The sequence below is a fragment of the Psammomys obesus genome, unplaced genomic scaffold (genome assembly GCF_907164565.1).
Source record: "Psammomys obesus unplaced genomic scaffold, mPsaObe1.curated_primary_1811, whole genome shotgun sequence".
NCBI lineage: Eukaryota > Metazoa > Chordata > Mammalia > Rodentia > Muridae > Psammomys > Psammomys obesus.
The window spans coordinates 785,830-798,579 of NW_026585691.1; the positions used below are offsets into that span (position 1 = coordinate 785,830).

The 12,750-nt window shown below is 57.0% G+C and overlaps 1 protein-coding gene and 1 non-coding gene across 2 annotated transcripts in view; one reads left to right on the forward strand and one right to left on the reverse strand.

The window, feature by feature from the left end:
* The first annotated feature begins 2,590 nt into the window (after positions 1-2,590).
* On the forward strand, positions 2,591-2,697 carry LOC129670351 (U6 spliceosomal RNA). Its single transcript, XR_008719182.1, has one exon. It is a non-coding gene; the product is annotated as a U6 spliceosomal RNA (small nuclear RNA).
* A 3,871-nt stretch (positions 2,698-6,568) lies between these two features.
* Skor1 (SKI family transcriptional corepressor 1) overlaps positions 6,569-12,750 on the reverse strand; it is a 7,075-nt gene continuing 893 nt past the window's right edge. The window contains exons 2-9 of the mRNA XM_055596733.1: positions 12,699-12,743; positions 11,823-11,910; positions 10,842-10,952; positions 10,425-10,496; positions 9,155-9,229; positions 8,881-8,955; positions 8,328-8,393; positions 6,569-7,810 (exon numbers count right to left, since the gene is read on the reverse strand). Of these exons, the coding sequence (XP_055452708.1) occupies positions 7,716-7,810; positions 8,328-8,393; positions 8,881-8,955; positions 9,155-9,229; positions 10,425-10,496; positions 10,842-10,952; positions 11,823-11,910; positions 12,699-12,743 (627 nt within the window). The 3' untranslated portion in view covers positions 6,569-7,715. The remainder of the gene's footprint in view (positions 7,811-8,327; positions 8,394-8,880; positions 8,956-9,154; positions 9,230-10,424; positions 10,497-10,841; positions 10,953-11,822; positions 11,911-12,698; positions 12,744-12,750) is intronic.

Sequence of the window (12,750 nt, forward strand, 5' to 3'; positions counted from 1 at the left end):
GAAGCCATGATCCACTTGGTTCTCCCCTTAAGGGGTTCCTTCACGTGATCTCCCCTCCTCTAGCCTCATACCACACCCATTCTGTCTTCTCCATTCACCCATTATTTTAGTCTGTTTTCTGATGCTATAACAAAACACCCAAGGCTGGGAATCTGTACAGAAAAAGAGGTTTATGCAGCTTACAGTTATGGAGGGTTAGGGTGTGAGGCTGGGTGGCCCCATTGCTTGGTCTTTGCTGAGAGTACTCAATGCACAGAGAAGGCGTCTTCTAGCAGCCTCTCCCTGCAACAACAACAAAATCACACGGAGAGGAAGACAAGGGTGCCACACTGACTGCACAGCCTACTCTCATGGTAAGGAACCAGCCGGTCACCAATCCCAGTCCAGCAAGAATTCAGCTCCCGGAGAAACCAGTGGTGCCCTGTGGCCTAATTGCCTTCCAGTTGCTCCCACCTCTGGATGAAGCTAGAGGCACGAAGCCCAGTGGCACTCCCCACCTTCTTCCATGTTGGGCCTGCTCACTGTCCTCAGCAGGCCTGAGAACGAGGTCTACAACAGCTCCTACAGATCCTGCTGGGGCCATTACACCTCAGGGATGACCAGCATGTTTGTAACCCTGTAAACAATACAAAACTAATATTGGGATTTGAAATTTTATTACCTTTTATTTTGTGTATATGTGTCCATGGCACAGTGTCAGAGGACAACTTGAGGTCAGAGGTCAACTTGTGAGAATGAGTCAGTTCCCTTTTGATCGTGTGGGTCCCAGGGATCAAACCCAAGTCATCAGACTTAGCCTGATTATCCACTGAGCCATCTTGGAATTTTTACATCCTGCTAATTATATTCTCTCAGGAAAGCCTTTCAGTTACACAACTGCAACATGTCAAGGCCGAACAAGAACAAGACGTTAGCAGTTAACAGTCCTCCGCAGGCTGCTTCTTTCAAGCTAAAACAGGACCAGAGCCAGAAAGAGTGGAACTAGAACCCAGATTCCTCAGCTTCACAACCTCTGGACAAGAAAAAGCAGACAACAAAAACAGACAAGACCACCTCTGGCTTCAAAAAGCCAGGACCGGTCAACAAGAACCAGGTCTGTTTCCTGCTGGCTTGCACAATAACGCAGTCAGGAACCCACCGGCTTTACCTGTCACCAAGACACATGTGCGCAGCCACTGCGTCAAAAGGCTCTCCTTCTAAATACGTGAATAACAACCGTAGGTTCTGCTTGAAGTTTAGCATCACCTCCCATCAATGCTATTGTGGTTTGGTTGTTGGCAATTCCCGTTTGTAAATCCAAGGGAAACATCATTGCCCAAATTAGCTCTCTTCACTCAGTCAGGGCCATTATTAGCATTCTGAGGCTTGCAGTTGCTTACTGCTAATTTAGAGAGAGGTCACGTGAGAAGCGGAGCGGCACGCACCTGATTTCAATCTCCTTGAAAACAGGTGGGGGGGGGGGGGGAGGCTCGGCGCCAAAGCCAGCCCTGGCGCTCCTCTGCCTAGGCTGTGTCCCAGTCCTTCTAACTCAGGCTGTGAGCAAGCCGCGCTGGTGGCCTCTCTCGTGCTACCGACCCTGGCGAGTGGAAGTGACTCCAGTGGCTTTTGCCTGGCAGTCTCGGTCCCTGTCCTCTCAAGGTTGCCTGACGCCAGGCCACAGAGGTCTCAGTGAGCCCCTGCATAGTGCCTTCACGGAGTGCGTTTGGCCCCCTTGCTGGCACCGGAGCTCGCTGCTCACTGTGTCACCTTAGAGCGCATGGCGACGCGCCGGCGCTCCAGGTCCGTCAGAGCACGGGAGGAAGGGCGGAAGAGTCATGCGAGCCTGGGGTAATGTCTAAGCCTGAGGGATGGGGAGGCTGCGTTCTTCAGAGTCCGACTGCGCAGGAGAAAAGAGCGGCCTCGGCATCAGGCTTGCATCCAGCAGGCCCGCTGGATCAACCTGCCAGAGCCTCAGTTTCCTCACCCGCAAGGTGGGCGAGCCACACCCACCAAAGTGCCTGGCCCTTAGTAAACGAGGAGCAGAGAGAGGCCTTTCCCCACGACCACCGCCAGCCGCGGGCCCCAGAGTGGACACCCCACTTTCCCGTGGCTCCAACAGTAGGTTTCTGACGAGCCGGGGGCAAACTGAGGCCGAGGCCGCCCGCACACCCTCACACCCAGAGCAGGTGTGGGCGGCCGCGGCTTGGGCGGGCTTGACGGCCGCTCGCAGCCTCTGCCGCAGCCTCGGCGCCTTGTCCCACTGGGGTCAGCGCCGCCGTGGGGGGCACCGGCGCCGGCCCCGCGCGCCCGGGCGCGTGCCCAGCGCGCGTCACGTGGCGGAGTGTGACTACGGGGCCGCGCACAGCTCGCCCCGGAACACGTCTGTTTCCCGTCGTCCCCTCATTTGCATATGCAATGTAGACAAGGGATTGGGGACTATTAACGAATTTATTCCGAGCTAAACTAAAAATATACTAATACGCAAATAGAAGTCAAGAGGCACTAACTTGTAGAGCCGTTAAAATGGAAAACACGGTCCAGGCTTCTCACCGTAACCTGGAAGGTTTCACTCGTTTTGCCTTAATATAGGCCCCGAGCAGAGCCGGGCGTCGTGCTCGCTTCGGCAGCACATATACTAAAATTGGAACGATACAGAGAAGATTAGCATGGCCCCTGCGCAAGGATGACACGCAAATTCGTGAAGCGTTCCATATTTTCCTGCCCGTCCCCGCGGGTCGGGACCGCACTCCCCACGGCGGCTGAGGTGTGGCCGGCAGAGCTCGGCGGCGCACGGTGCTTTATTTTCCCTCTGAGACAGGTCTCACACCCCCCCGCCCGCGAGTCTGCCACGCGGCCTACGACCCCCCCAGGCTGAAGAGCCCCCGGCCCCGCCGCCCCTTCGCTGGGCCTGCAGGCCCGCGGCCTCCCCGCGGCCTGCTCCCCAACGCTCCCCCACCCTCCACCACGGCCTCTCGCTTCCCTCCCACACGGCGAGACCCGAAACCAGGCCTGCACGCAGAACTGCCCGGCCTGCTCGCTGTTCCACTGCCAAGTAACCAAAAGACAAAAAATAATAATAATTCCTAATTATCCGAACGAAGGCGAAAGCACGGCCCTGCTCGGCTTCAACTTTCCCGCGCTGGTTTACCCGAGGCCTTCTGAAATACCAGCTTCTCGCGCAGAGAACACCGGTGTGCGGCTTCGCGGGCGCCCGAGCCCGCGCGTGGGTTCTGCAGGACGCCAGGGCCCCCCGGGCCCCCGCAGGGCACCCGTGGTCACACCGGAGGGCCGGGGCGGCTGGGCGGACTCCCCGGGCCGCCGCTGGCTGCAGAGCGGCACCGAGGATTCGGAGGTGACCCTTCCCGACCACAGTGGCTAAACAAGATCTGTGGGTCTCCTCCTTGCACCTCGGCTCTCGGCCTTCCTCTACGCACCGACTGCAAGACGATTCTGTTGAAGTCAGATGTCTGGGTCAAAAGTTTGAAACTACCTCCCAGAGTGCTGCCAATCAAAGACACCGCCATACTGGTGCCTCCTTTAGAAAGGCCCGCAGGATCGCTGGCTGGGACGGAGTGGTTTAGGAACTCAACCCTCCGAGAAGCCCCGCATTCTTCTCCACATGGCCTGCCATTCTGCTGGAGTATGCAGCCCTGAGGGCTGGAAGAATCTGAAGCCCTGGCTGCCTTCCCTGGCTCTGCTTTGACTTGCTCAAAGAACTTGGGCCAGTCTCTTGCCCCGCTGGCCACCTGTAGCCAACAAATGTTGGTGCCTTCGGATATCTTTCCAACCTGGCTCTTCGTGGATACTTTCCAGTGTCTCCAGAAAGTTCCGAAGTCCAGGCTGGAGAGAGCATTGGCTTGTCTCCCTTCCTAGGCCCTCGAGGAATAGAGGGCCACGAGGAAATGCATGGCAGAGAGCGGCGGCCTTTTCTGTCACACACAGACGGACTGTCCTCTAGGCTTTGCATTCATTAATTAGCTTGCTACGCCTACAAACCAGTTATATGAAGTCGTGCGATAAGCAGAAACACAGAGCTCCAATACAGGTCCCCGCCACACTAGGCGGCAGCGGAGCCTCGGTGAGTACCGTTCCATAGTCTGTGCAGTTAGCAACCACTGCGGGCTCGGGGAGGCCGTGTAGAGTGAACCCAAGTGCAGAGAGGGCAGGAAGCGCAGCTTTGCTTGTACTGGTGATCTGGGTTCTAGGTGGGAGCTGCATATCCGCAAGGAATGAAGCTTGCACTGTGTGGCAGGGTGTCGGGGAATGAGTGGGTGGCGGGGAATGAGTGGGCGCACCGGCGGCCGCGCACCCGCCAAGTGTGAGCCAGTGTCCTGAGACACAGTTGGGACAGGAGGAAGGTTTTCCTTTCCTGTGTTGACAATAAATCACACCCTACCCCAACACTAATTCCACTGATGAAGGACCTTCTTTGTGAGCAGCAAGCTTCTGCTTAATTAACCTCATGTAAATGAGCATAATTGCTTCTCAGTGGCTGTTGTCCAGAAGCACCTGGGGATTCCTTCCCTCAGACGATTCCTGCACCTAGGCAAATTCTCCCCTCACGTGGACATTCCTCGTGAGCACTGCCATGCCTGCGGTGCACCGTGGGGGCGGCAAGGAAGAATCGGGTGACCTCGGCCATCTCAAGCACACTCACACGGAACAAGGAGGCGAGTACCGTGAGGCGCGATATGGAACCCACTGGCAGAGGAGGCAGAAGCGGGAACAATTTGCTGTTGTCTCAAGGGCATAAAGACGTCTCTCAGCTCGGTCTCTCTCGCAGAGTTTGCCGCTGGTGGAGAGCGGCAGTCTGTCCCACACCGCTCCCAAAGGGGATGCAATTCCTCTGGAGAAAGTGTCGCCTAGGCGGAAGGGGCGTGTTTACCGCAGACCTGTTCTCCAGCGCCAGAGTCTCTTAGAGAGCCCGGGGGAACAGGGTTGCCAAATCCAGTACCCGGAGAAAACCTCCCCTGAGACAGTCTGGCCCACAGTCCCCCTTAGTTCCGAAAGCCCACTTCCTCCGCTAGAGCTAGCGAAGGTGTCCGGGCCTCGAGCTCTGGATGTAATGTCCAAAGTCCGTCGCAAGGTGGCAACATGGTGGCGAGAAATAGACATTAAAAATCCTGAGTGTTTTTTAAAGCATATTTTCTCTATTAATGTTTCATTTAACTTAATTAGAATCTGGTAAGCTAATTAAAGTAGCTACGAGCCCAGCAATCAGCAATAATTCGTATAATTATTGATAATTACATCCATACCAATCGTTTGGTTATTAACATTTTGGGGAGAACAAGCCATTTTGAAGTGATGCAGAGCCCAGGAGGGTTTCTATGTTTTGTGGTTTTATTTTTTGCGCGATGGAACTTTCTAGGTCGGATCCGCCTACACCTCCAGCCTCAGGGGCTCCGTACCACCCGAGGCTCCCCTTCTGGCCAGCTCCAGGTCCCTGTATGCTTGTATACTTTTTTCCTCTTTGGGGGAGTTTGGAAGGAAAGGCGAAAATGAAATGTTTGCCAGTCTCCTCTGTAAGTGTGTAAGCCATGGTGACAACTGTCCTGTCCATTTTACAGAAAAGGATTGTGTGGCTTCAGATGGTGCCTTTAGACCAGGGGAAACTCCGCGATCTGCAAGCGTGGTCCTGTCCCTGGTGTGCCTTGGGCCACTTCCGAAGTGCAGCCCAGCCGTGAGGGGGCCAGTAAGTGGGCCCTTTTCCCCTTGCCCTACATAAGCAATCCCAGGGCCCAGGAGGGTCCCAGAAGGGATGAAAGCAAGATGGGACCTCAGTTTGCCTGGCACCCTCACCACCCTTACTTCCGCCTCATCCTCTGTGGATCTCACCCTCTCAGTATCCAGGCTAAAGGTTCACAGCCCCTGCGCACGGACCAGCCTCCTGTCTCACCCATGCGTGGGGCCCCAGCATCTGCTTCTGTTCCCTATTGCTCACTGTGTCCCAGCTCGCCTGCACCGCAAGAGGCCTCCAGTGAAACTCTGGCTCCCCACCTCAGACACCCCAGAGAACTCCCGACTCGACTTCCCTTCCAAGGTCCCCCAGAGACTGCTTGGAGCTAGCCTGGAGTTCTAGTCTGAGAGTCTGGTCTTGGAGGCGACAGTTCTGTCAGCAGCCTGCAGATGGGCTTCCTTCTTGGAGCGCTTCCTTGAGCCTCAGGGCATAGACAGCCGAATGTCATTTAGTGGAGATTGGAAAGCTAGGCCCTGGAAAAAAATAATAAAGGGCACAACGCAGGACCTTTGCTAGCCAGAGGAGGCCATGAAATTTTCTGGGTCAAAAATTTGTTAAGAGAGCTCCACATTGTTTTGGGGGAGGGGTGTGTTTCCTGAAGTTTATGTTGGATGTCTGTGGCGCAACCAGCAGGTGCCTTGCAGAAGCTGAGGCTAACGGCCCCTATGAAGCTTTACACTTCTCGGCAACAGCCTGGGGAGTGTCCTGGCCTTTGCAGCTGTGGCCAGCAGACCTCACCTTCCTCACTGGGGTGCGGACAGAGCTTTCTCCTTGGGGATGAGGACAGGCCCATGGCAGGGCATCTGTTTGTGCTGGACCTCAAACTCTCACCATTTTTTCCAGATCTGTCCTGCCATTCTACAGCCTTCACTCCTCACCCCCACCTGGTCAGCACTACCGGTGCCCGCTCCAGCAAGCAGAGCAATTCGGATGAACTTGAGATTCCTAGCAGCCTGGAGACCTCTCTTGCTGAGTGCACCCCAACCTGCCGGTGACTTCATGCACAGGAGATGAAAGAGGCAAAAATTAACCTCCTGGCTGTACAGGTGAAGAACAGCCCTGCTGTTCAAGGGACCAGGCTGCTGTCCCTTTCCCCAGCCAAAGCGCCAAGTAGGTTTTAACTCAGAGGCCTCTGGGGAAAATTGGGTGTCTTTGGGTAGGTCAGTAGAGTTGTTCAGGAACCCTGTCCATCTCCTGAGAGAGCACTCTAACCTTTGCAGTGGCACCCTAACGCCTACCTCCAGTAGTATCTTCCATCAGCTCCTCCCCTCCCTCCTCCACCTCCTGGCCCACTCCCAGCTCCACAGTCCCACGTAGTAACAGCTTTTTTCCTTTTATTAAAAACAAAAGTCACGGATACAGGTCTCCCCAAATAGGCTCAAGATGGTTGCCATCTCGTGAGTCAGTTGTGTCCCTTTTTAAAGTGCTGTTACGTCACACAACAACAAAAACCACAAAGCAAAATTCAAAGAGGAATGAATGCAAAATGAGGACTGGAAAGGGGCGGGGGGGGGGGGGGGTGGTGGTGGGGCAGTAAACTAACTTACAGCGTAAATAAAGTGAACCTAATATGAACCAAGAGACTCACAGCCCGTTTATATCCATTGCACATAGCCACATTGTCCTTAGGAAGGAGAGTTTCAGAAGTGGACGGGACAGGGAGTGCGCGGCCGCAGCTGGAGAAGATGCTACATATATTCACAATCCGGGTTCCAGGCCCTGCTGGGGCCAGAGAGGTCGCCCCTCTCCCTTTTCTTTCCCCGGGTAGGTCCAGTTTACCCCTTAAGGTCTGATGCCCTGGAGTTCAAAGGAGGGGCGAGGCAGTATTTACAGTGGACACCGAGCCGGCCCGCATGGGGCCCGGCGGACAGGTGGGCGGCTGTATTTACAAGGGTCCGGTCCCAATGGCTTGTTCCTCTCTCGGCCGCCACTGCAGCGGGTATTTACAGAAGGGAGCGGAATGGCTTGAGGGCGAGTGGGCGCGGCCAGGCGGGCGCTAGGGCAGCAGCGGAGGCTTGAAGGAGCAGCTGCCGGTGCAGTGCCGGGGCGTCAGCATCTTGCAGGAGAAGTGGTGCAGGGCGTCGTGCGCTTCTGCAGAGAGAGTCGCGGAGACCTCGTCGGCTGCCTCGTCGGCTGCCTCGCCGCCTCCCCGGCCCCCAGGCCCACCATTGCCCCCTCGCGGGCCCCACTCAGCCCTCTGGGCACACGAATTCTTAATGGAGCAGAAGGGAGGTAGGAAGGCAAGAATGAGATCCCTGGCCAATCAGAACCATTCCTTAGCTCCATTAGTCCCATTTGGCAGAAGAGGAAACTGAGGCACAAGGTGGTCTAATTGTCCCAGGCCAGGGTTGAGTGAGAAAGCAAATTTTCGGATGCCCGGAGTTCAAAGGGCTCTTTCTTTCTATATCACAATTATAAAAGAATTTCCCTCATTTCATTCAGTTCCCAACTCCATTCTGATCCAAGTGGGCCCTGGCGGCCTTACTTTCCTACCTCCCATCCATCCATCCATCCATCCATCCATCCATCCATCCATCCAACAGTATAACCAGCCACCTCTCCTCTCTCTCTCTCTCCCTCTCTCTCATCTTTGATTCTGGGCTCACACCTTTTAATTTCTGCTGGATGGCATAGCGGGCCTTCCTCTCCTGGTCCAGTTCGTTACACAAGGTATCTGGAAGACAGGAAGTGCTGTGGGCAAACACAGCACCCAGCAGCCCACTGGCCCAGGTCACAGCCTCCCTCCCAGAGACACCTCTGGAGACTGAGGAGGGGAAACCAACACTTCAGAAGGCAGGCTGGGGCGGGGGGGGGGGGGAGGACACGGCCTGGGACCGAGCTTACAGGCAGCCGGATCTAACCAAAATTAAAGCAAACTTAGGCATTACTTCCCAGGTAATTTTACGCCTCGATTTTTAATTTAGAAACCGTGGAAACTGCAGCGCTAAGAAGTTCAATCACTCCACGTAATGATGCCTGCAAGCCGTTTGCTGGGCTCGCTTGCCATTCTGAGGCTAATCAGACTATACAAAGGATATTAAATAAAAAAAATAATTGTTAAATTACCTTCAATTTAAATCCAAATGGCTGAGGCAACGCGCGGCTCCTGCCAGACAGAGGCAGTTACAGCCGCACAAGCGCTCACCTGACTCCCGTCTTACCTCTGACAATTTGCAGCTGTTGCACCATTTCTTCCCGATAAGCCAATTCCCTCTTCATTTGATCCTGAAAATTATCTGTGCAAATTGATTAAGTGAGAGCTGTTAAGCACAGCCTCCTCTTGCAGCTCCACTCCGCGCTCCCTCCCATCCTCATCCCTACCCCCACCGCATCCAGGCCTTCACCTAGCTGGAAACGCTGAAGCTGGGGTCCTTCTCTCCCCGGGGCTGTGGCTTTGGGAGGCTGCTGTGGGGTGGGAAGGAAGGAAGGAAGTACCTTTGAGACTCTGGAATTCTCGCTCCAGCTTCTTCCGAAGCTCCATTTGCTCCAGAAGCAATTTCTGCAATTCTTCTGTGAAGAATTGGGAGAGAGCTAAAGCGAAGACTGAGGAAATCTGGGAGCCAAGGTTCTGCCTGACACTTGAGCAGAGGCCTTCTGCACTCTGGCTTTTTTCATTGGAACCCCAAGATTTTGATGGAAGATGGGGAGCTATGGGGTAGTCCCAGGATATTCAAATTCACGAGGGTAGGAACTCGCATGCCTGGGCCTGGCTCCAGGGAATAACTGGGGCCTGGCATCTGCTTTAAGTTGCTCCCCAACCACAGAGGATGACCCACAAACACCATTCCCCATTTCAAATGAGACTCCAGAGTTCTACTCTAGAGGCAATTCAGGGAGAATCTGATCAAATCCAGGGGCAGCCTTCCCAGAGAAAAAGCCAAAAAGACACACACAGAAAGTTTGTCTACAATTTCCTGGGCTGCTTAGATCCCCAGACACAGTCAGGTAGAACACCAGTGGTTCTGATGTGGTGTATCCGATAAACTCTGAACTTGGGGCCAGCAGCCCGTGGCTGCTTCCACCCTCAGTTGGAAGCCCAGTTTTTAAGACCTTCCGTTGGCGGGTGTGGGGAAGGCTCAGCTCAAGGCCCCAGAAGCCTGTTTGGGAGGACTGGGAAGACAGGCTGCCCCCAGCAGGGAGCCACTAGTATCTGTCTCTCCCCCCCAAAAAAGGCTCCTCTGCAACCCAGGAACAGAAGGTGGAGAGCCAGAGGGGCCTTCTAAACCACTGTCTTAGGCCACTTCCCTCCGGCGGGACTGGGCTGCAGCAGGAGGGGGGGTGTCCTGTTCTACAAGTGGGCTCCAACCTTACTGCTTAGCTTCGTGAATTCCAGAGGGAAAAGTAGCCTTTGCCGCATTCCTGAAACAAATGTCTGCCTGCCTGCCTGCCTGCCATCTTGTTCAGAAAAAGTTGTTTTTCTTGCGGTTTGAGAGGCCCGAACTGTCCACAGGTTACAAGCTCTGAGAATTAAGGCCCTTTCTTTCTCATTGGGCCCTTGGAGACAGACTCAGGTCTCGGAACCCAAACTTCCGTAAACTTACTGGGGCTGGTTCACTCTCTCGCTCACACGGACCTGCGCCAGGTGCCCACGGTTATTTTTTTCTCCGGATGAAATGAAAACCGACACCTCCTCCCCAGCTGTGCCACACACCCCTCCCATCCACCTCAAGCCCCTCACGGCTCCACTTCTCGCATTTGACCTCACCTCTGGCCAGATTTTCAATATCTTTCTCCACCATCTGAGTTCCTGTGACATCCAAACTGAGCCCATCTTCACCTAAGGGTGCAAAGGGCCGACAGAGGGGGTCTGTCCCTGCTACTTTCCTACCTCCCCACTAATTTTGGGAGAAGGAAAGTGAGTTCAGGAAGCACCCTCATTCACTCAGGTGAATGAGGCCTTTCCTCCTCCCGTTTCTTTCAGCAGCCCCCTTACTCAGAAGACCCGCCAAGCCAACAAGGAAGAAACAAGTCCTGAAACCCGGCCTGCACCTCTCCACAGCATTAACTATCTGCTCAGTGGCATCATTTGCCCTTGATTAAAACCTTCCTCCAAGCGTGCGGTGACCCGGATGAGCTGGACCTCAGCTCGAGGCCACGGGTGCGAGCCAGGACTGGGGCTCACCTCGATCTGTATTTGCAGGGCTTGGCTGGGAGACTCTCCTTTGGTCTGAAAAGGATTTCCTGGTTTCCAAGTCGTCGGCTGTGGTCGAGTGATTGTCTTCCTTATCTGGCTCTAAGAGGCAGACCGAGTTTCAAGGAGAGGCAAAGAAACGTGACCCGGATACTGCAGAGCGGCCTCGGTTGGGGCGCCCAGGTCCTAATTAAAAATGTCGCGGCCGCCTCTGCTTCCCGGCTGTGCGCCCAGGCGCGCCCCGAGGCTGCAGGCCCCGCAGCCCTCCCCACACGCGGCCTGCGCCGTGCCGGCTGCGCGCCCCCGCCCCAGCCTTTGGCCCCCAGGAAAAGATCAGGACCAGCAGCTGAGCCCACCGGGGACGAGCGACCTACATCGTGCTCGCAGATACTGGGGCGCCGGGAGGGCGCGCAGCCGCCGGGTTTGGAGTCGGTGGAGCAGGAGTCCACTGTCCCGCACACCGTCACCCCGTCACCCCGCTCTCCCTCTGCCAAATGCAAACGCAGGGCTGCCTGCTCCCTGATCGGGGCTGCGGCCACCCCGAGCTTCTGGGGTACCCGAGCCGCAGCTCCCAGCTCCCACCCTGCGCCCCATCAGGCCTGGCCACCACGCAGCCCAAGGCTAGTTTCTAGATAAAACGAAAGGGCCTGAAAGAGATGCCAGGCAGGCATAGGGCTTCTGTTCGGTTCTGTTCTGTTTTAAGGCTTGAACCTCCGAGAAGGCGTTCTGGAGTGTGTGCGCCTGTGGGAGTGCGGAAGGCGGGTTGTGGTTGTTTGTAAGCAGCCAGACCCTGAGCCTTGGGAGTTCACACTTGCTTTCCTCGTTCTTCTATTGTTTTTCTTCCCCCGCTCGCTCTCTCCTTTTCTCTAAGCTCTCTTCTCGCCTCCTCCCTTCCCTAAATGGCCCGCCCTGGCCCCGGGTTCTGTCTGCGCTGCCTGCCTTAGGAGGACCGGAGGCCTGGGGAGGCCTTACCGTGGGCCTCCGGGGCGCAGAGGAACGAGGCCGCGGGCCCCAGCGCCGCCGCCGCGCTCTTCACGTGCTCGTCCCTCTCGGCGTACACCTGCGGCGGCCGAAAGCGACAGGGTTAGGGGGTCCCTGTCCGGGACCAACAGGAAGGCGGGGGCCGGCGGAGCTGGGGGCCTGCGCGGCGGTGGCGTGACCGGGGTGGGTTTGGGGTCATCTGCGGCACTCCCAGGGATTTGCTTAAACACAAAGCGGGAAGCCGGCGTTCTGTGCTCGCCCCTCTCCGTGCGTTCCCTCCCCTCCCCAGGGCCGCCTTCCCCGCGGGCCAGGGTCCCCGGTCTCCTAAGCCCCGCTTAGGTGTGCAGGTGTGCTGGCCGCTCGCGGCCACCCGGCCCTCGGCCACCGCCGGCCGCCCGCCGAGAGCTGCGGGGTCCCCGGGGCGAGAGCTGGGGGATCGGGAGACCCAGTCTGGAGGCCCCTCTTGGCGGGAGACCCTCTCCCGGGCCCCTCCGCGGCCGCTCCTGGGCGTCACCCCGCTCCCACGGGGCCCGGCCTCCAGCGTGCTCTCTCCGGTTCCGGGCGCCCTCTCGACCTCTCCCTTCCTCCCGAGCCTTTGTCTCCCTCCCGGACGCCCAGCCGTCCCTGCAAGTCTCCCCCGCTCCCGCACCATCTCTGCAGACGGAGCTCGCTCGCGGCCTCTCGGGCCTGTCCTCCCGGGTTCTCCGAAGCGCTCCGGCCCGGGTCCCAGCGAGCCCACGGCATGCCCCGAGCTGGGGCCGCGGCGAGCGGCCGGGACCCTCTGCTCCCGGGTCGAGCAGAGCACACCCGGCCCCGGGGCGGGCCCGCCGTGCAAACAGGGGCCGGGAGCTGCGGGGGCGTACTCACCTTGGCCGCCGCGGGGCCTCCCGGGGGCGCGCAGGGCTCCCGCGTCTCGTAG